Here is a 27,494-nt window from a genome sequence, read left to right as displayed (position 1 = left end):
GTAGTCAGGGTCACTAACCACTACGCCATTCGGTCGTCATAATTATATTACTTAATTAAACCAATAAATAAGTTTTTTTAATCCCGGTTTCTGATTTGACAACGTTTATTGAAGGTAAGCATCCACCTTTCGGCATCGCACGCAATGAACGCATCGCATTCAGTATTCTTTGTATAGAATTTCACACAAAATTTGGCCACTTCATCGGCATTTCCGACGCCGTTTGTTCATGCATTTATGAAAATCCGTTTGGTACGATACGTACGATATCGATAGGTGGACGCTTACCTTTAAGCATTATTCACGTACAGTATAAGGCAGATAAATGTGACCCCTCTCTGAAGCATTGTGTTCGGGCTGGTGATACGGTCAAGCCCTAAGGATGTCAGATGTGAGTGCAAAAGGTTGTCAAATAAGAACGAACTGATAGGTTCAATGGTCTATAATGCACTCACATCTGACATCCTTAGGGCAGACAGGGCTTGACCGTATCACCAGCCCGAACACATTGTTACTATGAGAGGGGGGTCAGGTTTCTCTGCACATGACCGTACCACTCGTAACGCTAAACCAGGAATTAGTATTTTTTTGGAATTTTCTTTTAATTTTCATATTATAATAACAGTTTTAAATATACTCTAACGAACCCGCATAGAAAAATCGCATCGTCATTTTCATATAAAAGTGTTATTCTAACTTCCTAGCTAGACAATTTGATAACCTAACTACACATTTCTATAATTATTAATAAAAATAGTTCACTTACATACGTTTTTAGTCACAACACATACCGATCGCTATAATTAAAATACAAATTCGGGAGGAGGGAAGTGTTTTTTTCCAATTTTTACGTGTCATATAGGTATTTTTTTTAACTCATTCTGAAATCTTTCTCTTACTTTTAACCCCTCACATCCCGGAAAATCAGAGACAATAAAAAAAATATTGTGTCAGGTTTACCATGGGTCAGTGGGACGTGAGTAGGTAATCAAATTTTAAACGAAACTTAAAAACTTATTTTTACAAAAACCGTCTCACCTCCCCCCCCCCCCCCCTCAAAAAAGCGTCTAAACCCCCACCCCCCATTATAAGAAGCCCCTCAGGTGGTCAAGCCGCCGCTGCAGGTCGTCTGGGGTGGTATCCGCCTGTTCTTCGGGCGTCCACGACGCGAGGGAGGGTTTCCGCTCACCGCCCGGAGCCATTTGGAAGGAGGAGGGCGCTTTGCCGGGGCTGGATGCGCTGTTTGAGGGAGAAGTTGGGTATGAATTTGGGTGAAGAGGGTTGGGTGGGTGGTAGTGGAGTGGATGATTTCGGTGTGTTGGGTGGAGTTTTATATTGGCTTGGTATGCCGGATAAATTGCATGGGCAAAAAAATAGGTGCAGAAATACACTACTGCATACCTCAAAATAACATATTTCATATTTTAAACGTATTCTGGAGGGGTGACTTTTTATGTGATGTATTAGGGCAGCATTATTACCTGAAATAGTCGCGGAGGGTGTGGTCGCTAACCTAGCAGTATACATATAGTATATGGGTTAGGGGTTTGTGGAGCGTACCGCAGTGGGCGCGGCGTTTTCCGTGATACAGGGTAACTCCTGTACAATTCATTCATTCATTCAGTATTGTTACCAATCAGTGTTATTATATTACCTGAAGTAATCCACCGTGTCATTCTCCACACCCCCGGTATTAGTATCCGTATCCTTGCAGTTGAACAGCCACACGCCGTCGCGCAGCGTGTGGTCTCTGACTGTGAACTCGGAGCTGTAGATGTTGGAGGGGGCGGGGAACTGCACGTCTAGCTTCTGACCTGTGGGAGGGGAATTTAGTTTTATAACTGTTATAAGTAATGAATAGCTTTTGATACTGCAATAGATAATCTGAGGTTGTGGGCCCGGCCAACGTTTGGTCTCTATTCAAGAAATCTCCAATCTAAAATGGCGGTCCGTACTGAAATCACATACCGCCTGCAAATCGGTAACGGGAAAAAGTTGCGATTGCAAAATAATGTTTAAATTCGTTTCTTTGTTAGTGCAGCGTAGGTACAGAATTCCTTCCTTATGAATCAACATTATACAGGTAAATTAACTAAAATTATGATTTGTTTAACTTTTTATTATTCTGTTGAACTATGTTAAAGTAGTTAAGTAAATTGGAAATGTAATAGTTTTTTGTACCTGCTTTACCGGTTGTCCTTACTACAGCTTTTTAAAAAAACCTATTTAGCACACCACTGACCCCAGATATACAAATAACATGTACTTACGCTCTAGTGCCTACTTAAAGAATACTGTAAACATATTCAGAAATAATTAATTTTAAATTTAATTTAAATGACATGATCTCGAAATTTTAAACAAATTGATAGGTTGGATGGTAGATAATGCTTTTAGCATTAAGTCCACCTTTTGTACATTTATATTTCATATTTGTGCAATAAAGTATCAAATAAATAAATAAATAAAATAATTATGATCCAGTGTATGATTCTTTAGGTATTTAATGTTCTTCAGTGTGGTCCTTTAATAATTGCTTTCAAGAGCAAGTCATTTACACCCTGTATAATAATATTATGTAAGTAGAATACCTGGATGCAGTCGGTCGTCAGTCCTCAGCTCCGAGAAGCTCTGGCTGAGCTTGTCCAGTGAACTGTCCAGAGCGAAGTCAACCTCACGAGGGTACCATGACTTTGTGGGCTTCTGGGCAGGTTCTGATGGGAAAAGGTATAAGTGTCTTAGACTAAAGTTAACAATAATTTTCAATAAGTACGTGAAAAGGCCGTGATTCTTAACATATTAATAATTTAATTACCCTTACCTATAATAGGATGAAAAAGGCTTTTTAAAAAATGCTTGCGACCTATCACGTGAGTACAAATATACAACGAAAACACACACCTTTGACTACCCCTTCGGGAATTACAGTCTTGAGGATATGCATGTACATATGTAAAAGGTGCCTTGATTTATATTTCTGAGGTCTATTTTCGTGTTTTAAAGTTAGTTCATCATTTACCTTGAGTCTTGGGTGGGGTCCAGCCCTCAGCCACGGCGACTGGCTTGGCCTTTGGCTGGCTCTTCGGCTGGCTCCTTGGCGGGATGGACTCTTTCACCTACGGAAAGCAAATAGAATACTGATATATAACGTAGGTATTACATAACAGTTCCCTAATCCTAACTATCCTAACTATAAATATAATATATAATTTTAATATCATTTTAATATAAGTAACTGTGTCTGTCTGCCTGTCTGTCTGTCTGTTACTCTTTCACGCTAAAACTACTGAACGAAAAACTATTTGAATGAAATTTGGCAAACATGGTCTAGACCCTGAGAAAGAACATAGGCTACTTTTTATCCCGGAATTCCCACGGGAAAACTATTTAAGGCGAAGCGAAGCTCGCGGATATTGCAAGTATAGTATAACGTAAGAAGCAGGCGTTAACCAGACTGCGCTACCACCGCTCTGTGTGTGTAATTGGGAGATTTGAGTCAAATAAAAGCAAAGACAGCAACGCCTATTTTAATTGAAATCATCACAAGTCAAAACCCTTCTATTCCTACCCTATTCCTATCCTTCCAATGAAGAAAGGGTTTTAGGCCTAGTCCACCACGCTGGCCTAGTGCGGGTTGGTGGTTTAATTTAAATGCCAGTAACCATTTTGCCAGGCGACGGGCGCCGGCGGAGAGGCAGGCCGAGACGGAGATGGCGGGACGACCTGGATAAGTTTGATAATAACTGGGCTGAGAGTGCACAGGATCGAAGGGTGTGGAAGGAAAAAGGGGAGGCCTTTGCCCAGCAGTGGGAAACAAAATAGGCTATTAAAAAAAAAAAACATTTTTAACGCTGCTCTTGAAGTAAAAACACTAGGGGTGTTGCTATGTTTTTTACTTCAAATTGTAGTTTTTAGTACTGTAGGTACACACAGAACAGGTTTCCTCGAGTAGTGGTATACATTGTAAGTACTCAAATTTAATCTGGCTTGGGAAGCGGACTCTTACCCTACAGATCTACCATCGCTTTATCTTAGTACCTAGTTGGAAGATTTTATTACTAAGAATTATTGCTGGTATATAAGTACTCCACATACCCTAGGGCTGTCGTCCAAGCCCAGTTCATTAAGTTCTGCCAGCACCCGCTCTTCTCCGTCGAAGATGAAGTCTCGCTCAGATACTTTCCGCGCCGGCGCCGCCGCGGGGGGCGAGGGGAGGTGCGGGGTCGCTGGGGGGAAATAGGTTAGTTATTACAAATAATAGATTATTTAATTACGTATTAATGGTTAAAATTGGTTATGACCAATTACATTGTTGGGGAGAACAAATGGCGACTGAACCAACCAATTAGAACTGTGGAATTAGGCACAGTCGCCTAAGGCGCCATCTGTAATATTTTTTTAGTTTTTCTCCCCATTCCATCACTCACGCGGTATTCGCAAGTCTTATTTTCATACAACTATTTATTCTTATATCGCGGGACGCGGGAAATTTGCGTGTGATCCAGCATGCTTGATGAAACCATATTAAAACCATCCATAGAATAGAATGGGATAGAATAGAATATGTCCAGCAACCACTCCCATTACCTTTCTCAGCGCTCCCGCCACTCGGCTGGTTGGTGGAGTTGAGGATCTGCATCAGCTCCTCCTCCAGCTCCGCCGCGTCCACGTCGTCCACGGTGGTGGACAAAGCCTTCTCTACTTCGGCGTAGGACTCTATTTAATGCCGACATTAGCCTAAACCACCAACCCGCATTAGGCCAGCGTGGTGGACTAGGCCTAAACCCTACCTTCATTGGAAGGAGACCCGAGCCCCAGCAGTGGGGACGTGATGGGTCGTGAGTCGTGATGATTAGCCTAAAGTTCCTTTGAGAAACTCCGTGATAAACAGTAATTATATCTAACAGTAAGAGTAAGTATGCACATCTGACCCCCCCTTACCTTTTTCAGTGCTCCCTCCACTCGGCTGGCCAATTTTTTTTTGTATAGGTACCTAATTTACATCTTCTTGCTTCTTTGTGTGTTTTATTACTTATGTGTATTTTTAAATTACCTACTTTTTTCTTTTATTTTTTTGTTATTATTGTAATGTAGTTTGAGTGTGTATTTGTGCAGCACCAATAATTCTCTTTCTTTCTGACCCTCTTACCTTTCTCAGCGCTCCCCCCTGACGGCTGGTTGGTGGAGTTGAGGATCTGCATCAGCTCCTCCTCCAGCTCCGCCGCGTCCACGTCGTCTGTGGTGGTGGACAGAGCCTTCTCCACCTCGTCATCATCATCATCATCGCGACCCATCACGGCCCCACTGCTGGGGCACGGGTCTCCTTCCAATGAAGGAAGGGTTTAGGCCTACCTCGGCGTAGGAGTCTACTCAATATCTAGAGAGACCCGTGCCCCAGCAGTGGGCCTGAAGTTCCTTTGATATATCTGTAGAAATGCACATCTGACCCACCTTGCCTTTCTCGGCTGCATGTCAGCGCTGGGATTCGAACCCGCATCTCTAGCCCGACTGAACTACCACAGCTCTTGTGTCTGTCTGTGTTTGTGTGTGTGTGTGTCTGTGTGTGTGACATACCTTTCTCGGCGCTCCCGCCACTCGGCTGGTTGGTGGAGTTGAGGATCTGCATCAGCTCCTCCTCCAGCTCCGCCGCGTCCACGTCGTCCACGGTGGTGGACAGAGCCTTCTCTACTTCGGCGTAGGAGTCTAGCACCTGCGTGTGTGGGGATAAGGTTCATTTTAGATGGATATACAGGACATGGTTACAGAACTTATTCTAACATATTTTAATACCGTTCGATAAATTGTGTCTTCCTTGATCACGATGGAACCTTATTTGAGAGGCATTGAGATAAAATCCTAGCTATACCAAATTATCATTTTAAATTAATTTAATTTATATTACCTATATGGTGAAGTAAAACATCGTGAGGAAATCACACCTACATCCTAACTAATATTATAAATGCGAAAGTAACTGTGTCTGTCTGTCTGTCTGTCTGTTACTCTTTCACGGCAAAACTACTGAACGGATTTGAATGAAATTTGGTATACATATAGTCTAGACCCTGGGAAAGAACATAGGCTACTTTTTATCCCGGAATTCCCACGGGAAAACTTTTTTAAGGTGAAGCGAAGCGCGCGGGAACGGCTAGTTCTTGATATTTTGAAGCTTCTACCCTACCCACTCGAATAAAAAAAATCATTCAATTACATAATTCACTGCAAGTCGCCTTTCGTGGCATGTTTTTTACTACTAAAATGTTACTTGACTGCTACAAAAGTAGGAAGAGGTGGACTTACGTCCTTCAAGTCGTCCATGGTGTCGTGCACGGCGTCTTCGTCTAGGCCACCCTCCTTCATGTTGCGTTTCAACGCGTCGGCGCTCATCCTGAAAATATTTTATTAATTTTAATTCACATTTTAAAGGTATACAAAATTTATACTGTAAACCAGGATAACTTTTTCGGGAGCATCAATTTACTCTTATTATATAATAAATTTTTAAATAGCTAGTTGTTCCACCTAAAGTTTAGTCCACCTAGTTGTTCCGCCTGACAAATACAATTATATGACATGTAGCCTAAATAAAAATATGTACAATGCGTGTTATAAATCTGACTGTATCAATTTCTTTGATACTAATTTGTATGTAGATAATTTTAAGTTGACCTGGGACAGTTTATTTCTGTCCTTAAATCAGAAACGACGTTTAGCTACAGAAGTAGCTCCTCTTATTAACTCAGTTATAAGCATTATAACGAAGAAAACTTGTGTCCCTATTGACACCGTCAGTAGTAATACTGAAAATAGTACAGTAGATTTAAATTAGATTTTCAGACAACGGGAGAGCATCATAGCGTTGATATAAAGATTGATTCAGTTCACTGCTCTCTCGGCTCAAAACTATCGAAGGACAAGACATTTAAGAATGAATTTAAATTGGTACATCAGAATATTCAGAGTATTTCTTCTAAATTGTTAGAAATAGAACTATTTTCGGAAAAATTTAACATTGATTGTTTATGTATCACAGAACATTGGTTAGACGAGAATAAAATGATGTTCCAATTAAAAAATTACAAACTTATAAGCTGTTTTAACAGAAATATCAACGAGCATGGTGGGTCACTTATATTTCTTAAAGAAAATTGTAAATGTAAAGAACGAAAGGATATAGTTGCTCTTTCTGTTAAACACCATATAGAAATTTCATGTGCAGAGCTTAATAAGTATATAATAGTATGTACCTACAGGCCACCTACTGGTGATTTTATTACCTTTGAGACTGTCATGGAGGATGTTCTAAGGTTAGCTTCCAATAGTAAAAAGATAGTGTGTGGTGACTTTAATGTTGACCTATTAGGTGACTCTCCTAATAGGTCGAAATTGTTGTTACTTTTTAAATCATTTAATCTTTTTAATGTTTTTCTGGAACCAACTAGAATTACACCCACGTCAGCCACTTGTCTAGATAACATATTCTGTAACTGTGAGTTTAAAGACAGTAGTGTGATTAATTGTCTGAGGTCAGACCACAGTGGGCAGACCATTACCTTAGTAAACACTGACAAGACAAATAAAACTAAGGTGAGATGCAGACCGATTACTACAAAGAAAATTGACAATTACTTGAAGAAACTAGACGAAAAACTTCCGAATGTTAAATTAGATTGCAATTCTAATGAGATGTATAGTAACTTGTTTAAGATAATAGCTGATGAGTTTGAGAGTAATTTTGAAACGAAGGAAGTTTTGATTGACAATAAAATTAAATTTTGTGACTGGGCTACAGAGGGTATTCGCAAAAGCAGGGCGACATTATATGATCTGTATGAGATGAAAACATTCATACTCCGACCTGACTTTCAATCTTATGTGAAGAAATATAGCAAGATGTATAAATGTGTCTGTCACTGTGCGAAGACAATTTTTATTAATAACAAGATTAAAGACTCTGCTAACAAATCTAAGGCCGTTTGGACTATTATTAATAACGAAACGGGGAAGAATCGAACACGCGAGACAAATTTATCTTTGAAGGTAGGCAATGACATTATAACATCGAATGATGCGGTGGCGAGGGTCTTTGAAGAGTTTTTTACGAACATTCCTTTAGAGACTACGTGTAACCTAGATTCTTCGGCTGCAGCAGCTGAAACCCTGACGAAGGAGAACGCACCTTCAACCGATAAGGAATTTAAATTCAGATATATTAATACATTAACTATTATAAAAACATTTAAGTCATTAAATATGAAGAAAACTGAAGACTTGTGGGGAATGTCAGTTAAATTTGTTCTTTCTATTATTAATAAAATCGCCCCAATTTTGGCTAACATCTTTAATAAATGTATCGCTGAAGGTGTGTTCCCAGATCTTATGAAATTTAGTAAAATTATACCTCTGTTCAAAAGTGGGGATATGGAGGACCCTGCAAATTTCAGGCCTGTCTCGGTTCTTCCAGTTTTGAGTAAAATATTTGAGAGGGTCATACTCAGTCAGATGCTTTTGCATTTCAATGATGCTCGATTGTTTCATAGCCAGCAGTATGGTTTTACAAAAGGCAAATCAACAGCCGATGCCGGTACTGCGTTGATTAAGCACATATTTGACGCCTGGGAAGACCATCACGATGCTATTGGAGTCTTCTGTGATCTGTCGAAGGCGTTTGATTGTGTAGACCATCAGACTTTAATTTCGAAACTTAGATACTATGGAATAGGAGGAAAGGCTTTAGATTTGATATCTTCATATTTAGACAAGAGACAACAAAGGGTCGATATTAACAATACTAAATCACAGGGGGCTCATGTAAAAATAGGCGTCCCTCAAGGATCTATTCTAGGACCATTTTTATTCCTCATTTATATTAATGACTTGCCTTTTATGGTTGAAAAATTGACTAATATAGTTTTATTTGCTGACGATACTTCTTTGCTTTTTAAAGTTAAAAGAAGAGAAAATAATTTTAATGAAATTAATTCAATTCTATCTGACATACACGATTGGTTTACCGTTAATAATCTTCTATTGAATTCTAAGAAAACGAAATGTATTAAATTTACACTGCCGAATGTTAGACAATGCGATACTAACATTATTCTAGATGGGAATAAATTGGACCTAGTTAATGATACTGTCTTTCTTGGGATGACTATAGATTCAAAGTTACAGTGGGGACCTCACATTGAAAAATTGTCTGGAAGGTTGAGCTCCGCAGCTTTTGCTGTACGGAAAATTAGACAGCTGACCGACGTTGAAACCGCCAGATTAGTTTACTTTAGTTATTTCCACAGCTTATTATCGTATGGCATTTTGCTTTGGGGTAGAGCAGCTGATATTGAAACTATATTTGTATTACAGAAAAGAGCCATCCGCTCTATATACAAACTTGGTTCCAGGGATTCATTGAGAGAACTATTTAAAGAAATTAACATCCTTACAGTTCCATGTCAGTTCATTTTTTCCAATTTAATGTATGTACGAAAGAATATTTCAACTTTTGATACAATTGGCAGTAATCATGACATTAATACTAGGAACAAGCATAAGCTGGCTTTTCCAGCGATGCGTCTGGCGAAAGTTAATAAATCGTTTTTAGGGTACTGTATTAGATTTTATAATAAGCTTCCAGCAGAAGTTGCTCAAATGCCAGAGAATAAGTTTAAGTGTTACATTAAAGAGAAACTCAGTAAAAAAGCTTATTATAAAATTGATGATTACTTAGAGGACGTTAATGCATGGCTGTGATAAGTAGTTAGCTCTGCTCATATTATTATAATAATAATTATTAAGCTTTGTATTGTATACCAACTAGTTTTAAGTCTTTTTTTGAAAAGATGGCTCAGGAGTTTCTTGCCTCCGTTCTTCTCCTTAGACAGAAAGAGCCCCCCCTTATCCGAACGGAGAGTAATTTGTAAAAATTGACGTTCATCAGAAAATTTTATATTTATACGATGAATAAAAAAATTTGAGTTTTGAGTTTGAGTTTGAACCTATAAATATTGACGAAGTACCTCTCTAACCTTTCTTTTGTATGTGTATTGTAACATGTACTGTTGATTTGCCTTATATTCATAAATAAATAAATAAGTGCACTTAATAGCGCAGACCCTGAGGGGTGCAGGCAGAGACCTCAAAAAGTGGTTAAGAGCAAATCGGATTTACTTAATGAAGGGTTCCGTACCAACCCGCTATATGATATGAAACTGTTGTATGCAAAATTAACAATTATCTTATACCTGCTTTTAAAACTCCGTACTCCGGAATTCCCACGGACAACCTTATAAATCCCAGCTTGTCGGACCATCTACAACACACATAGTACCTATGTAAGTGACTCCCGGGTGACTCACTTGCAAGTATTCACAACAGTCGCATCCGTCCCCGCCTGTCTCATCGTCATGGCTAGTTGTTGCACGTTGTCCAGCTATGCTGCTATTAGGTATACTTATACTATATTATACAGAAATTCTTTTTATTATTTTTGTGTATGTTTCTTCCACTTTCACTAAAAACTACGCTGTACTCCGGAAAACTCTTTTAGCGAAGCTCGCGGGACCATCTGTAGCACATATTATAATACCTAGGACCATCTATAGCACACATAGTGACTCCAAAGTGACTCACTTGTAAGTATTCACTACAGTCACATCAGTCCCCGCCTGTCTCATCGTCATGGCCAGTTGTTGTACGTTCGCGTTGTCTAAGGCGGCGGCACATTTCTGTGCATGAGCTATCGTTTGCTATCATACTTATATACTTTATTATTAAGAGTAAAAAAACATTGTTTTGTGTGCTTCTGTGTATGTTTGTTCCTCTTTCAAGTAAAACACGCCGTACTCCGGAAATTCCCACGAGAAAACATCTAAAGGCGACGCTCGCTTGACTTACATAAGTGACTCGTGGGTGACTCACTTGTAAGTATTCACAACAGTCGCATCCGTCCCCGCTTGTCTCATCGTAATGGCCAGTTGCTGCACGTTGTCTAGAGCGGCGGCACATTTCTCTGCGCGGGCTATTATATGCTATACTTATACTTTATTATAAAGAGGAAAAAATATTTTTTTTGTGTGTTTTTGTGTATTTTTGTTCCTCTTTCATGTAAAAACACGCTGTAAATCCGGAATTCCCACGAGAATACTTCTTAAGGGGAAGCTCGCTTTACCTACATAATTGTCTCTCGAATAACTCACTTGTAAGTATTCACAACAGTCGCATCCGTCCCCGCCTGTCTCATCGTCATGGCCAGTTGTTGCACGTTGTCTAGAGCGGCGGCGCATTTCTCTGCGCGGGCTAGTAGGGTGTGCTTGCGACGGAGGACTGTTTTGGCCTGTGGAAGAAATTTAACTATGTAATTGCATTTTTGACGTTTCCTTATGTCTGGTAAGTAAAGTTAGTTTTCCTTTGCAGTTATCAAATATGTATGGGATTTCGAATGTCAAAAAACCAATAATATAATGGACAGAGTATAGTTAGAAAATGGTCATTGAAGGTCAATCTAGTGAGGAAGAGAATGATAAAAAGATACAGCAGTGAGTGACGTGATAGTTATGCTAAAATTTCAAAAAAAATTCAAAATAGTTTATTGTCATAAACACATTACATTCAAAAGTGGCAAGGGCCCTTGTACTAGGCGGTAGCCTGTCTTACTAGGTACCCCGCTCATCCACCAGGACAATATAAAAGCAAGTAGGTATTAGATTAGACGGTAAATACTTAGATATAAGTGTACTTTAACGTTAATTTTTAAAGTTTAGAATTGAGAGATATAACAAAAGATAACTTTAAGCAATTCAAATCTTTAACAATAATGCAAAAAACTTTAACAGTAGGTAAGTATTAAGTAATTTAAAATTATAAAACAATGTTTAGTTAATACAAAATAAATATGCTAGCGTACTTAAGTGTGCAGTGTGTGTGTGTGTGTGTGTGTGTGTGAGTGTGCGTGTGTGTGTGTGTGTGTGTGTGTGTGTGAGTGTGTGTGTGTGTGTTTGTGTGTGTGTGCATGTGTGTACTTGTGTGTGTGTTGTGTGTGTGTTTATCTAATTTATAAGATTTTCTGTATCCGCATAAGACAATTTTATTAAATGGCATGGCAAGGTTCGTTTTATTTCAATTGTTGTCATTGGATAAATTTTAAGTTTCTTGTTTAATTTATTATATATTGTTGATGATTGACTTATGAAATGTTTTTTGGCAAATTCTGTATTACGTTCAGGTACTTTACAAACAACATCGTTTCTTCGTTTAAGCATATGCTGAGGGGAAAATGTAAGGGTTTTATGCTTTCTTAAAATACTATGTAAAATATAAATTTGGCGCGTGGTTAAAAGTTTGTGCGTATTATGCAGTTCAAAAGTTGGGAATAGCATTGGCTTAAATGTCATGACTTTTATTAGAGCCCTTTGGGCTCTTTCTACCGTTATAAAATGGGTCTTAGCCGCTCCACCCCAAACTGGGATGCAGTATGATAGGACAGATTGCGCCAGAGCTTTATAGGTAGATATTAGGAGCTTAGAATCGGCCACGTTCCTTAACTTCTTAAACACCCAGATCAGCTTTCTAACCCTATCAGATGTATTATTTATGTGTTTTTTTCAGGTGAGGTTTTGGTCAATTATTACTCCTAAATATTTAATATCGGTCACCATTTCAATTTTGTCACAGGAGCAGTTATTTTGGTTCGGGTTTTGACAAGTGTGTACTTTGATAGAAAAATCAGGATGGGGTAAAGTATTTTTGCGTATCGTGAAAGGTATAAATTTGGTTTTATTGACATTAAGAGTTAGCAGGTTCTTCCTCAGCCAGTTGCAGACGTGACTTACTCCGGACTCAGTTGTAACTTTTAAGCTTTCCCAGGATTTATCTTGAAAAATAAGGGCAGTGTCATCGGCGTATGTGTATATATTGCAGTTTTTTAGATTGTAATTGCAGAGATCGTTTACATATATGAGAAATAAAGTGGGGCCGAGGACACTACCCTGCGGAACCCCGAACGATACTATTTTTGAGTCACTTACGCATTCACCGAGCTTAACCTGTTGCCGACGTTCTGATAAATAGTCAGCAAAGAGCGCGTGAGGTAAACCTCTGACACCAATGGCATAAAGCTTATCCATGAGAATAGGCATAGACACGGTGTCAAAGGCCTTTGCCAGGTCGAGAAAGACCCCTACACATTTATTGCCCCTGTCTAGGTTCGTGCTTATATCTTCGGTCAAAGCTATAATAGCATCTTCTGTGGAGATTCCGTTTTGAAAGCCATATTGGTTTTTAGAAAGTATGTTGTTCTTTATGAGAAAACATTTGAGCCGGTTATTAACTAATTTTTCCAGTATCTTAGATAGCACGGGGAGCACTGAGATGGGCCGGTAATTATTTAAGTCATCTCTACTCCCGCCCTTATGGATAGGGGTGACAATAGCTCTTTTGAATATGGATGGGAACTTTCCATTTTCGAAGCAGAGGTTGCATATATGGCATATAATAGGGATTAGCAAGTGTCTGGCAGCTTTAATGAACTTCGTTGAAATGTTATCGCAGCCAGGTGCTGAGTCATTAGAAAGATTATTTATAATGGTCTCCACTTCCAGGCAATCAACTTTATGGAGCACGAACGAGTCAACAGGAGATGCATTTATGGGGTTAGCATTTGTTGGGGGTGGGATGGGGGAAGAAGTAATAATTGCATCTGCAAGGTTCTTGCCAATGTTAGAAAAGTGTTGGTTTACAAGATTAGCTGATTCTAATATGGATGATGAGATCGTTTTAAGTTTATCATTTGCACTACAATTTTTCTTTTTGTTTATACTGCATATTGACCGTATTGAATTCCAGAGTGACTTGGGGTTATTCTTCGCGTTACTTAGTGTAGTTGAATCAAAGATGTTGTGGAGTTTTTTAACCAGCTTATTGCAGTAATTTCTGTAGCGTGTATAAGTTATTCTTAGAATCTGGTCATCTGGATGTTTTCTTACTTTGCGGTGTAAATTATCTCGGTTTCGAATGCATCGCAATATACCGGGTGTTATCCAAGGTTGGATGCAACGTTTCCTTACAGGGACCTTAGTGACAGTCTGATTGTTTTTAATTGCTGTCGCAATATTTATCACTAGCTGTTCCGCTGCTTCGGAAGGATCCGTTGTTTTTAATATAGTTGGTAGGTTGGGTTCTATCTCAGATAACGCTTTTTTATAGTTTAATGAGATCTTTGTTTTATGTATGATCTGACGTATAACTTTGGAGAAAAGGTTCAGTAGCACTGTAGAGTGATCAGTAGGAGAGTTGCTTAAGATTAATGATTTAGCTGGCTGTGATGTTTTAATCATTACATGATCATAACACATCTTCTGTCGCGTAGGAAATTTGTGAGCCGGAAGAAGACCATGAAAAGCTAGTGTAGTTAAATAATTATGGCTGTTTCTATCTACGTTGTCTTGTTTGATATCAATGTTAATGTCACCGGTAACAATGATATTATGATAGCCACTGTAGTTGTTTAAAAGAGATGACAGAGATTGGACAAAGTCATCTGTATTTTTTATCGAAGGCGTACGATAGATACCAACCAAAACCGTGTCAGCAAGAGTTAGTACTAGACAGGAAGCATTTTTGATACATTGTTCACTAACTTTACAATTTAGAGATTTTTTTACATAAAATATGACTCCGTCACATTTATTTATTGTGTTTTTAGTATAAAATGAAATATAGTTTTCATTTAGGGTAGGAATTGGTTTGTTTTTATTTAAATGGCATTCTGTCATAACCAGGATGTCACACTCTACGTTCAGTTCAGTTAGTGTAACTTGAAATTGGTCAAAATTTTCGTAGATACTACGTATGTTTTGTGTTATGATATTAAGGTGGTCCGTTGATTGTATGTTATATTGGACATCCTCCGGCCTGCAACTTATAACCTGGGCTACTTGTATTTCATCTAGTTCTTTAGTTGTCTGTAGAATACTATCCATTAATCAATTTAAGTAGTTCGTGGGAAATCATACACTTGTGTTTAAATGTATCAATTTGAAACGAGCAGAAGTCAAAAACAACGTTGTTGCAACAAAATATTAACATATTTAGGTTTTTATAATATTTAGTATTTTTAGATTTGTTTGTTATATGGAAACAGGATGAGTGTGTGTTTGTGATATGTATTACTATTAATGAGAGATTTGTGTGTGAGTGAGTTGTTTGTTTGTGTTGACGGTATAGTGGATTTGTGTGAGTAATTGAGTGCGTTAATGTAGGTATGTAGAGTGTAAACAAGTTAGGAGCAGTATCAGTACAATATATTACAAAGCCTAGACCTAGTCATTTATCGCTTTCGTACATGCGTTGGATCTGCGACTCATTGATAATCTTGACAATTGGGGAGTTCTCGTCTTTTCTTATAAAGACGTTGCCAAGGTTAGTCCAGCAGAACTTCAGGTTTTGAGCTTTGGATAATTCTCTTGCTAAATAGAAAAGTCTATTTCCTTTTTGTGTTAAATGATCTGAGAGGAAGATGGGCGTAGAGTCACACTTCATCCCCAAATTAAGTGTACTTAGTCTGTTATTTTTATTCTGCGAGTTGTAGCTCTTTGCACCTTTAATCAAGTTAGTTTTTTGTATGTACGAGGATAGTTCCATTACGATAGGGGCTTTATCTCCTTTAGCGGATGTCCTGTAGATATCTTTTATGTCATTCGAACTCAATTCGATCTTCAGCGACTTTGAGAGGTTGGTTGCCATATCAATAAGTGCAGATTTAGTTTCAGTGGACAATTTCGGAACGTTTTTTAGTTCTAAAGAGCATTTACGTTGTGATTTTTGAAGTTCCTCTACTTTGTTTTCAAGGATGCAAATGTATTCTTTGTCCTTTTTATTTTCTCGTTCCATATCCTCCATTTTCTTCTTCATATCTTCGTATTGCTCAGCCAGGAAGGAGAGTGAGCTTTCTATAGTTTTCAAAGACGATGTTATTTGAGCTCCTTCGGTAGACTGTTTGAGCATGAATGTTGACAACATATCCTTGATTTCAGTCTTGAAGTCCGATAGCTCAGTGGTAATATCTTCGGAGCGTTTTCGCTTTATGTTTCGTGCATTAAATCTGACTGGAGTAGTTTCAATTGCAATTTGTGATAAATTCGATTCCGAGTTACATTTCTCAGGAGTTCGAAGCATTTTAAGGGCCCGTACAGGGTGACGTGCCCCGCCAAATTTGGGTTTTCAATGCTCTTCACACAGCACACGCAGTGACACGCACACATGTAAGTTTGCACAGTGGGTCATAAACTTTTACTCGCCAACTTTATTGACAATTATTTTCAAGTAGTGATTTGAGGGTAAGTATAATTTTTAATTACACTGGTAAGCACCAGGAAAGAGTAGAAATTAATAGGGGTGCCACTTTTCTCCATACTCGGAACCCGATTAGCTTTCTAAACAAATGTAGTATTTACTTACTTGTAGAAAGGTAACTACAGGTATTAAAGTGTAGATACTAAGGGTATACTAAGCCGAAAGGGGATGACTCAACTCAAGGGGTCATTCTGAACAACTTTTGTTCTACGAGTTTTGCAAATTCGCGAAAAAAAATATTCGTTTTCCATGGTAAAAAGTCACGTGTCATCAAAGTTTCTATGAAAAAGGTTTTTTTTTGTTAATTTTTAAAACTCGTAGAACAAAAGTCCAGAATGACCCCCTGTCTCACTTGTTTTTACCAGACTGCCGAAGGAGGAGGGTAATATTTTTCGATTGTATGTTTGTAAGTATATTTTTTGGTAGCAGAATAATATTTTTTCTTATTTTTAGGGTTTCGTACCTCAAAAGGAAAAAAAGCAATCGTTATAAGATCTCTTTGTTGTCCGTCTGTCTGACTGACTGTCTGTCACCGCCCTTTTTCTCAGAAACGGGTAAAGATATCAAGCTGATATTTCGCATAGATATGGGGAGTACCCCAAAAAAATATTGGGGTACTCCCTCTCCCATACAAGTAAATTGGGGCTGATATTTTTTCCGGTTATTTTGATGGTGTAGGTAGGGTATCGTTGAATTGGTCTTTTAATATAATAGGTATAAAAAAAGGTTAAAATATAATTATTTCGCTTTTACCCTTAAATTTGGGGACCACACCATAGACAAATCCTAATTAAAAAATGATTTCAATAGATGGCGTGTTTTTATGTTGGGTAACTCAGAATAAGAAGTGATGATATCTCAGAATAATAATGGTTAATGGTGCTATTCCGCTGAGCACCGAAACCGGTGGGACACAAGTGAAAAGTGGCGGTTCCCGTCATCTCGCATAATCTTTATTCACCAAAACTCATTTCGCATAACTCGTATGGTCTAAACTTTTTTCGCCGAACCATCACTTTGCCAAGAATTATGTGGCATAAGGCTCGTTTCGTCTAAAACTCTTTAGGCACAATCTTTAAACACCTAAGTTTCCTTTGCTCAAATGTATGTTCGTCTATACCTATGTATAATCTTGTTTCTCCTAATGTTATCTTAATAAATAATATATAAAGTATGTAGTAAATGTACAAATTGTGGTATTTTTTCTCATACATCCCGAAAATCACGATATTGAATGATTAAAAAATCGAAAGTTAACGAGCAATACAACATACATTTATAATACACATACAATAATTATTACAAACCCCATGAGATCGAAACCTAAAGATAGGTGCGACGACGAGCAAAGCGAGGAGTAGCGTGTTAGGTGCACATGTTCATCAAAACCAAAGCGGAGTGCAGCGAAGCGGAGCGGAGCGTTTTCCAAACAGCGGAAACAATACAAGCCACAAGTTTGCGCTATAGACAGACGCGCCGTCAAAGTTAAAGCCAAACAAATATCATTACTTTGTATAAACCTATTATTAGGCTATTCAAGATTTGGCCATACCATTATTAGGCTAAACAAGATAATGCGAAATAACTTTTTACTAATCGAGATTTATGCCATACGATTTTCGGCGAAACGAGACTTTGACCAAACGTTACTATGCAATACGAGATTAGGCAAATAAATCTTGGGTCAAAAAAGGTAGAACCGAAAAGTGGTCATGAAAATGCACTAGGGTAGACCCTGCTCCTAGAACAGGGCATGATTTTGTGATTTGTGTGCGAGGATGGAAACTTTGAATATTTTCTTGATTTTTTTATTATTGATGCAATAACATATAGTATTTTTTCTGAGTTACCAACCGAAGTCACCCCGTGACAGGGTGACTAGATATGTACTTCTGCAAATTACGCCATCTATCGTTGGTTTTTTTAGTAACTACTGTCTTTAGAAGAAATGCCGTCATTATCAATTTTACGTTACGAGTGAATTTAGTAAACCCAGTAAACCTAACTAATCCAGAGGAAACCTAAAATATCTTTCTGTCTCTCTGAAAAACATACTTAATAGCCCAAACTCGATGCTTTTAGCTATTAACATCTTTGAAATAAAATTCAGTCACCACCTTGTTACTGCCCTCATCAGATCCTCACGAGACCATTCCTCAACCAGTACCATGAGACTGTGTTTTTGATGAATCCTAACCTAATGTTCCTACGTATTGTCATCACTTAGATCAATTCGCTATATTCCTGCTCCTCATCGGACCTTTACGAGACTGTAATGTCACGCGAGAACATTGCCCACTATCTAATTTAATTTAATGTATTGAATATAGTGTAAGAATTATGCTTCCTCAATTTCAAATCAAATTATGTTGGTGTCATAAAAGTTGAAAAAGTGCAATGACAACCAATGTGCAGTGATTTTGTATCTGTACACGAAAAGATCGCGAGCTGTCAGTGCTGCCTAAACCGACGTGACCCTTCTTTGGAGGCCAGCGGCCGACTGAGTCAAACGTCGCTTGTGTTTATGATTTTATAACACAGAAAGCCGCCATAGATATTTGTATGAAGATTTGAGGGAAAAAAATTTCCCAAGTTTGTTATTAATTTACACAAAATAAGTGTGTGTTTATTTAAAAACAAGGTATTTAGCGCCTAGTCCAAGCATTTATCTTTATAATTTGATAAGAATCATATGAAAATTCTTTATAATTACGACACAGTTGTTACAATACGGGAGTGTGATTTACTGGTTTTTCGAAATTAATTTACAGTTATCCATAAGCATTTACTTAAATTCGAATGATTCAGCACCTAGCTAGACTCTTCGGCTACCTGTGTGATTTTTTTCAAGGCTGTAGAGCATCATTTACTATATAATTCTATGACAATGCCAACCCTCGATTCCCTATTGCAGACCCTTAATGCAGTCGATGGTAACAGGTCAGTGTAGAATACAATTCTTAATTTCGTTGCGGGGCGGCAGGTAACAGTGGTGTAGCGGGCAAGGCGCCGGCTCAGATCGGTGGGCCGCGGGTTCGATCCCAGTCTAACGCTTCCAAGCTTTTTTAATTTATTTTCGATGTATATGCTGTTGTTAGATGTAGATGTACTCACTGGGCGTCCCAGGCAGGTAAGATCGAGCGAGAAGTCCGACACCAACCAATATGGCCGCGGCAGCTTACGGCAGTCTCCACAAGAAGAAACGAGAGGCACCGATGTTGCAGAAAAAGCACCAAAAACTTTGAATATTATATTAATTAAAACAATATAAATTGAGAGCGTTAACAAAAAACACGTCCGTTCGATCCGAGTGTGGGGCGGAAGAGCAAAATAAATCGCGGCGAATAGCTTAGGGGTTCCAAGACGGATGAACCGATTTTGATGCGCGTTACAGCGTTAGAAAGCTGGGTTTATTGCGATTCTTCCGCTCTATTTATAATCAAAATCGGGACAGCCGTTCAAAAGTTATGGTCCCATTTTTGAAATCCCAATTTTGTCTCGGGTAATGGGGCCCTTTTATACCATAAGTAACAGTATGTAACTCACAGCTAGTCTATTGCCTGTAGTAGCGAGTGCCTTGGCGTCCTGCCCCGCGCGCTCCGCCTCGCGCGCCAGCCGCGCCAGCTCCTCGGCCAGGAGAGACACTCGAGACTAATAGCTTTGTACTCCAAAAACGGATGAACCGATATTAATAAAACAGCTTTTCAAGTCTACAAACAGGATCTAAACCGGATTGCCCTTTTTTGATCTACGTCAAATATAAACTAGCGAAAAATGGCGTCGTAGCTAAAAAACGGATGTGCTGATTTTGATTTCCGTTCAAGCTTAAGGAAGCTGAATTAATTTCAATTATATTGACATAATTATCATCAAAATCGCTTCATCCATTCAAAAGGTACTATCTCATTTTTAAAACCACTTACAGCTAGTCTATTGCCGGTAGTAGCCAGTGCCTTGGCGTCCTGCCCCGCGCGCTCCGCCTCGCGCGCCAGCCGCGCCAGCTCCTCGGCCAGGCGGCGCTCGGAGGCGCCCAGCCGGCACAGAGCCAGCTCTGACTCTGATACTGGGGCGGGTTTTGAGCTGGGGGAGTCCGCTGGAATGCAATAAATACATATGTTAATGTTAGTTTGTTGGCTACACACAATTAAACTAAGGATAGTGAACATACAATCTGATAAAGACAGAATGTCGAAGGCAGATGAATAAAAAATAAAAACTTTTCTACCACTAACCCATGTAACATGTGCATTGTGCTTGCATTGCAATAAATAATAGTGAAAATAATAAAAGTGCAGTTTACTTGATCTAGCAACTTATAAATACAGTCCACTAAAAAGATCCCAACAATTTTGTATAAAATCGAAATTTTTCCTATGGGTTTTCCGAGATATTTTATGCGATACACATTAGTAATCTAACACTGCTAGACATATAATATCCAGCTTATACCTATGTATTGCTCAAAGAGCACAATATAATAACACTTCCAAAGAGAATGAACTCTTGCCTTCTTCATTAAGAATTATATTTTTTTATAACAAATAAAATCTTCCTATCTTACCAAGTTTAACAACATCGTCCTTCTTCACCGCCAGCCCCTGGCTGACGAGGTACCCGAGTAGCAGCTCGAAGGTCTCCCTGCGCGCCGGCGGCCAGCCCGCGCCCCGCATCAGCTCCTCGATGGACCCGATGCGTTCAGCGTCCGGAGGGAAGTTGTGGAGGAGGTCTGTTGCTTGCTCCTGTGGATGGTTTTTGATCATTTTAATGAAATTTAGTATGGAGTTAGCTGTCACCCTGGATTAACACATAGCCTATTTTTATCCTGAAATTCCCATGGGAGAACTTTTTAAGGTGAAGTGAAGCTCGTGGGAACAGCTACTTGTGTATAAATGGTTTCCCACAGCAATTTGTTATTCCTATGATTCTTTGTTGGTGTGCAAATAAAGAGTATTCTATCCATCTATCTATCTCTTAGCAGGGATAATGCAGCTTTGCAATGGGGAATTAGTGAAGTTTACAGTGCTACTCAAGAGTTTATTCCATTTCTCATGTCTCCATAACAACAAAACCTTTCATAAATAGGTACTTATCAGAAAATATTATGTAACAAATTTCAATTACACTACCATTATCAACCAACAACTGAAATTATAGCTATGCTTATGCCGTTTGATAAGCAAGATAATTCTGTACATGACTGTTTTTATTCAACTTGTATCAAAGTATAGGTCTTTTAGATAATTGATATCATTGTGTATTATTGCCATTTATTAGCCAATGGAAATAATGGCAATGTGGGACTCACAAGCATACAATAAATGTTGATATGATAGCTACAGTTAACTGAGTATAAAAATGATAAAAATTCGAATGAATTTCCTAAAAATTCAACTAGGCCAGTAAATTTTTCCTAAAATATTGCTAGCCATCACCATTGGAGCTGTTATATATCACATGCAAAAAGTATCCAAAAGACATAAATTCATATTCTTATTCTTAAAAGATATACACAAGATATACAACAACGTACCTGAACAGCACTTTCCAACACAAATCGTTGTGTAGAATCAATACTAGCTTTTGGCAGTCCATCACTATCAACAGTTGCCTTGCCGGGCATCAGGAATGATACCGCTGTGAACGCCAGAGCTGCTGGCTTGAAGGCAATGCGGGCACCCCAACGCACCCAGCCCTCGGGCCCGTTGTGGAGGATCTGCTGATATTTGGAGATGGGAGACACCTCGCCATTTCTGAAAGTTTCACAGGGGTATTTTTAAAGGTTGGAAGAGATGGCTTTTAGCAATGAGGCTGCCAAGGTGAAATACTACTATACTTTTTATAAAATTGTTATTTTGTGTTCTGTGAAATCATTGAAGTAGTATTCTATTCTATTAATTTTTTTGGAGTTGAAGCCAGTGAGAAAACAATATACTAACCTAGCATGAAATATTGTGAGGTGCATACTAAATATCAAATCAGTGAATTCAAAAAGGAAGCTGATTGGGATTGTGTTGTATAGGCCTTTTGCCACTGAAGTATGAATAAATACGAAATTGGTTAGTTCCAGTAATACCAAAGCATACTTTGGGATGAAATATTGAGTATTTGGCTGATATTACAATTGTTCAAGATTACTTATCTATGCAAAGCAATATCTTATCCACAGATGCTAACATGCTACATAAAGGTACAACTCAATCTCAGCACAATAGTAATTTGCACAACATTTACACATAAATGCAAGTTTCGAGAAGTTTAAATCAATACAGACCCAAACAAAGGATGAACTTTAAAAATAAAATATCTTGTTTATTTTTAGCATGTCATATCCTGGTAGATGGCAAAGGTCACACATAATTACATACAACAACAAAAAGATATCTGCAAAAAAGATAAACAATGGTAACGAAGCTTGCGAATATGAGTTTTTACGGTGAAAATAGCACGTGTGACTTACTGGAAGCATTCATCGATAACTATTTCAAGGCAGGCGGGAGTTCGACCCTTGCGATGAAAGGCAACCCTTGCGTCGGCTGCCGAGACTATCGGATCGCTCTTATGCCGGCACCACTGCCGCAGCATATCAGACCAGAACTTCATCTTCATCTCCCAAGACTCAGGGTTGGCAGACTTTAGTCGGAAAGGCGCAAAAAGTGCATTCATACGGACATCGTCCGACCAACACGATGGAAGTTTGTCTTCCGGTATTCGATTGTCGCCCAGCCCCATTGTGGGATTTGGGGTTTTAATGGTTCAGCCAAATAACACTGACGTGGTTTTCACAATGGTTTCACGGTGAATTTGGTCTAAATTCTAAAAAGCACACAAAATCAAAGCACGATTTGACGATTGAACAAAAAAAGTTACACCGTCTGTCTTGACTTGACTTTTGACAGTGGCCCGTTCATTCATTGATGCTATTTATGTTATTGTTCTCAGTGCAGTCTTCAGAAAACACAAAATATAGACTGTGCGCGAATCGAATACAGCCACCCTCAGCCACCGGTCCGCTCCATTCAATCTGTCAATGTCATGAAGTGTCAATTTAAAGCTGTCAAAGTGTCAACGTTGGTATCTCAAAACGGTTTCGTTGTATTTCATTGGAAACACAGTTATTTTCATCTTTTCAGGCCTTTTAACGCATGAAATTGTAATTTAGTGTAAACACAAAAATATTGCTCTTAATATTTGGTAAGTTTTATCTCAGAGACACGTTTTCAGCATTATTTATCTTGTGTTTTCTTCAATGAGTGGGTCGTGGTTTACTTTCCATAATTAAGAACTGTTATTCCTAGTAGAACTGGACTTTGGTATGTTTATTTTGTTGTTGAGGCTGTGTCACGCCAATTAACTCAATGCCGACACTCAGTGATGTCTTTAAGACCAATTTTGTGTTTATCGTTTAGGTTAGTTATTGGCTTGCATAAGTCTCTGTATTTTTTCACAAGCATTTTATTTTTTAACTGAACACATTTATTAAGTGACATGATAGTTGAAATATATATAACAGTATTTATGAGGTGTACGTTTTTGTAACTTTTATTATTATGTTGCAGATAAAAGTATGGTTAGATGACCACAGAAGCAATAAGACAAAATTCTAATTTATGATGTTTCCGTCCTTGTCCTGATGTCTACAGTCTTCATCACAGCTGTTTCCTCACATCAGGAATGATATTAGGTGAGTTTTAACAAAGCACCTGTGTTATATTGAGTAGATTTAATCTATAAAACATCATCTGAGCAAACTTGGTTTTTCCACAGTGCCTATAATAATAATAACCAGTATGCATGTCACATTGAGTGTTTTGGTATTTTATAAACTATGAATCAAGTAGGATTGGTCAATAAAGGTTAGCAAATAAAATAAAAATATGTAAGAAATAACCTATTGATATTAGAGTTAAAAAAGTGTATTTAAAAGGCCCTTAATTTATTGATCTACCTATGGTTTGCTTCAGTGTTGCAATTCAATCAGACCATGCATTTAATGTGGTTTTTATGGGAGTTGTAACAATGCAAGTGTCACAGTTTGTGATGCGTGAATGCAATGCAGTGTGTAAAGAGCCTGTGGCACCTGGTCGTGTAGCATGGTGCGCTGTTAAGACGTGACAAAAGTTCTCTGTCGCACTCACTCTTGAGGCAGCGCGATGTGAGTGAGCGCAATGCAAAACTCTTATCACGTCTTAAATGCGCCCCGTACTAGCCCTTCTGTTCTTATGATAAGCTGATAATGCTGATGAGAAAGGACTCGGTCCAATCTTAGATTAACAATATGCAGACAAAATGGTGTATTACATACAAAAACAAAGCAAAACACTGTCCACATTTTGGTTACTTGCAAAACGTTTTCTTAAGTTCAACCTAATGACTACCATTGTGCCAGTTCATAAAGTCACAAATCTTCTGACCCAAACTAATTCAAAATAAAAGCTCAGTGGTGAAGTGGGGTGTTGTTTGTTTGTATATTGTTAATCTAAGGGAACAATAAAGAAATAGCAGCCTAACAGCCCTACATTCTACATCCACAAGGACCTAAAAAGTTCCTTCCTTTAGTATCTCTCATTATTGGTCCCACACAATCTCTCTCTCTCTCTCTCTCTCTCTCACTCCATTATCTCTTTTGCAGGACTCCTACATACAAAATTATTACGTATTCCATGTGCTTATGCCCCAATATTGTCTATGCTGAATCTTGTAAGAACTTTTCCATTTTTGTTCATCATATTTTTACCAACACCCATAAAGAGTTCAACAACTATAATTTGCTATAACGATAATGGACTAATTTAGATTGTGTTTGGAAGTAATTGTAGTTCCCAATAATATATTATGTAGAACTAGATATATATGCTTTTATAAATAACTAGCTGTTCCCGCAATCTTCGCTTCGCCTTAAAAAGTTTTCCCGTGGGAATTCCGGGATAAAAAGTAGCCTATGTTCTTTCCCAGGGTCTAGACCGTATGTATACCAAATTTCATTAAAATCCGTTCAGTAGTTTTGGCGTGAAAGAGTAACAGACAGACAGGCAGACACAGTTACTTTCGCATTTATAGAAAAGTAGATATTGTAGATCCTATAAGTAAAGATACTTGGCGAGTTTAAGGGTCTGTTTCACAATGTCTGGTTAGTGGCTCCCTGACGGATAAAATACATGCTGTCACTCTCTGTTATTATTTTTTAGACAGTGACAGCATGTATTTTATCCGACAGGTAGCGACTAACCAGACATTGTGAAACAGGGGCTTAGAATATTAATTATATGCTACAAACAAGCTCTATTCATGAACTATTCGTCATGCTGACTGTCACTCTTCATTAGATCAAGATATGAAAGTGTTTGTTTAGAGGTATACTTATCTCATTTGTTGACTGTACTACGTAAATACGTAATCCAGTACGTCTAGTACAGGCTTGATAGTTTGTCGAAAACTATAAAGTTTCCATTTTCTCGCATACAAAGTGGTATCATGAAACTTTTGACAGATAATGTATGCAGGTGACAGAAGCATACCAAAACTTTTTTCTTTTACATAAATTGCAAAACTTGTACTAGGGCCCCAGCCCGCGCGGCTATTATCTTATCGTAATCGTTATCAGATTGGCCGCTTTGATCAAAAGTGAGCTGAGAGCTACAATTTATTATTGCACTTTAACCAATGAAATAGTTTTCTTTGGACCATCAATCAAAAAAGTAAATAAACGATAGGTATTTAAAAAAACTCCATAATTATAGTTATATTTTATAGTGCTTTTTCTAAATTCGTAGAAAAAAAATCCTGAGACAAAAGTGTATAACAGGCGGTTGCAAAACGTGTAGAGGTACTTAGGTATTTTAAAAGCCGAAAGAGGTTTTATTTTTCTCAAATTTCTGGAAGGTTGTTCAGGGTGACCACCTGACTCACTCCCTTTTGGCTTACTATAACGTTCTTAAAACACCCTGTATATGTTTTCAGAAGACCACCCTATCTGTGATTCCGATACATAATGGCCGCTCGGGCCATCTCTTAAAGAGAGTTGAAGCCAAACCGGTTTTTTTACTGTCGACCTACAAAGGTCTCACGCCATACTAACAGTAGAGGTGGGACTAAATGTAAATATTCGTATCGGATATTCGGACGTCGTTGATGACATAAATTTTTCCATCACTATAATGCACTATAATGAAACCTCTATGGCACAGCTAGGTAGTTTATCTAGAAATTTAATTTTGCGCTTAAAACTGCTTTGCTTAAAATTGTGGCTGAAATGTAAATTAAATAAAAATCACGGTAAAAGAAAACTATAAGAACGTACTTTAGGGTCTAGACTAGACAGACGGACTGCATTTCAACTGAATCGGATTTCGCGTTTGGTTTGCAGTTCTTTTGCAGTCGTGTCAACTGCATTCAAACTGCACCTGAATTGCAATTTACAGTTGGAATGCCTTTCCGTCTGTCTAGACCCTAACATTCGAATAATTTCGAAATCGATTCGGATATCCGAAACAAAATAATCACATCATTAATTTCTAGTGGTTTGTGAAGGCAAACTCAAATAAAAACCCTGCAGTTGAAATTTAGCTCTTACGACGCACTTATTTAGCACGTTACAAAGTCCAAACAAGCTGAATAAGTCCACCACTGTACATAGAAGCATGATGATGAACTGACAGCCTCACCATTGACTGTGACCTCTTTGCAAACTAAACAGTCTAAGTACCCAGTGATTTATTGAAATTTATCGTGATTATTCACTGGCAACTGACGACCGAATGGCGTAGTGGTTAGTGACCCTGACTACTGAGCCGAAGGTCCCGGGTTCGATTCCCGGCTGGGCCAGGTATTTGTTTAAACACAGATATTTGTTCTCGGGTCTTGGATGTGCCCGTAAAATGGCAATAGGTTCGCCCCCTACTACATTGGGACTAAACATAACACTGGCGAAAAATGGGTGCAGCAATGCACCTCTGCCTACCCCGCAAGGGAGTACATTAGTACAAGGCGTGAGTGTGTGTGTGTTTTTTCTGTTATTCACTGGCACTGACAATAACTATTATAAGATCAGTTATTATTTACTTTTACACAAAACAGACGAACAAAACTTTAACTAACAAACATTTACCAGTGGTGCTCTTATCGCTGAAAGCAATTTCTTCCAGACAACC

General features: G+C 38.3%; 2 protein-coding genes across 2 annotated transcripts in view; one reads left to right on the top strand and one right to left on the bottom strand.

Moving 5' to 3' along the window:
- Nucleotides 1-1,082: 1,082 nt before the first annotated feature.
- Nucleotides 1,083-23,228, bottom strand: LOC105395029 (charged multivesicular body protein 7). The gene is made up of 13 exons (XM_048629755.1): nt 22,805-23,228; nt 21,878-22,097; nt 20,909-21,086; nt 20,271-20,440; nt 11,196-11,332; nt 6,301-6,388; nt 5,575-5,710; nt 4,371-4,385; nt 4,096-4,202; nt 3,020-3,116; nt 2,592-2,714; nt 1,655-1,814; nt 1,083-1,239 (listed from the first exon to the last, which is right to left on the bottom strand). The coding sequence occupies exons 1-13, from the start codon at nt 23,074-23,076 to the stop codon at nt 1,086-1,088; spliced, it is 1,857 nt and encodes a 618-aa protein (XP_048485712.1). The 5' UTR covers nt 23,077-23,228; the 3' UTR covers nt 1,083-1,085.
- A 168-nt stretch (nt 23,229-23,396) lies between these two features.
- The window catches only part of LOC105395025 (pantothenate kinase 3), a 29,727-nt gene continuing 25,629 nt past the window's right edge, over nt 23,397-27,494 (top strand). The window contains exons 1-2 of the mRNA XM_048629851.1: nt 23,397-23,538; nt 23,904-24,028. The gene's annotated coding sequence lies outside the window, so the exon portion shown is untranslated. The remainder of the gene's footprint in view (nt 23,539-23,903; nt 24,029-27,494) is intronic.

The sequence above is a fragment of the Plutella xylostella genome, chromosome 24 (genome assembly GCF_932276165.1).
Source record: "Plutella xylostella chromosome 24, ilPluXylo3.1, whole genome shotgun sequence".
NCBI lineage: Eukaryota > Metazoa > Arthropoda > Insecta > Lepidoptera > Plutellidae > Plutella > Plutella xylostella.
The sequence above is the reverse complement of the archived record's forward strand: the minus strand, read 5'-3'. Positions and strand labels throughout refer to the sequence as shown.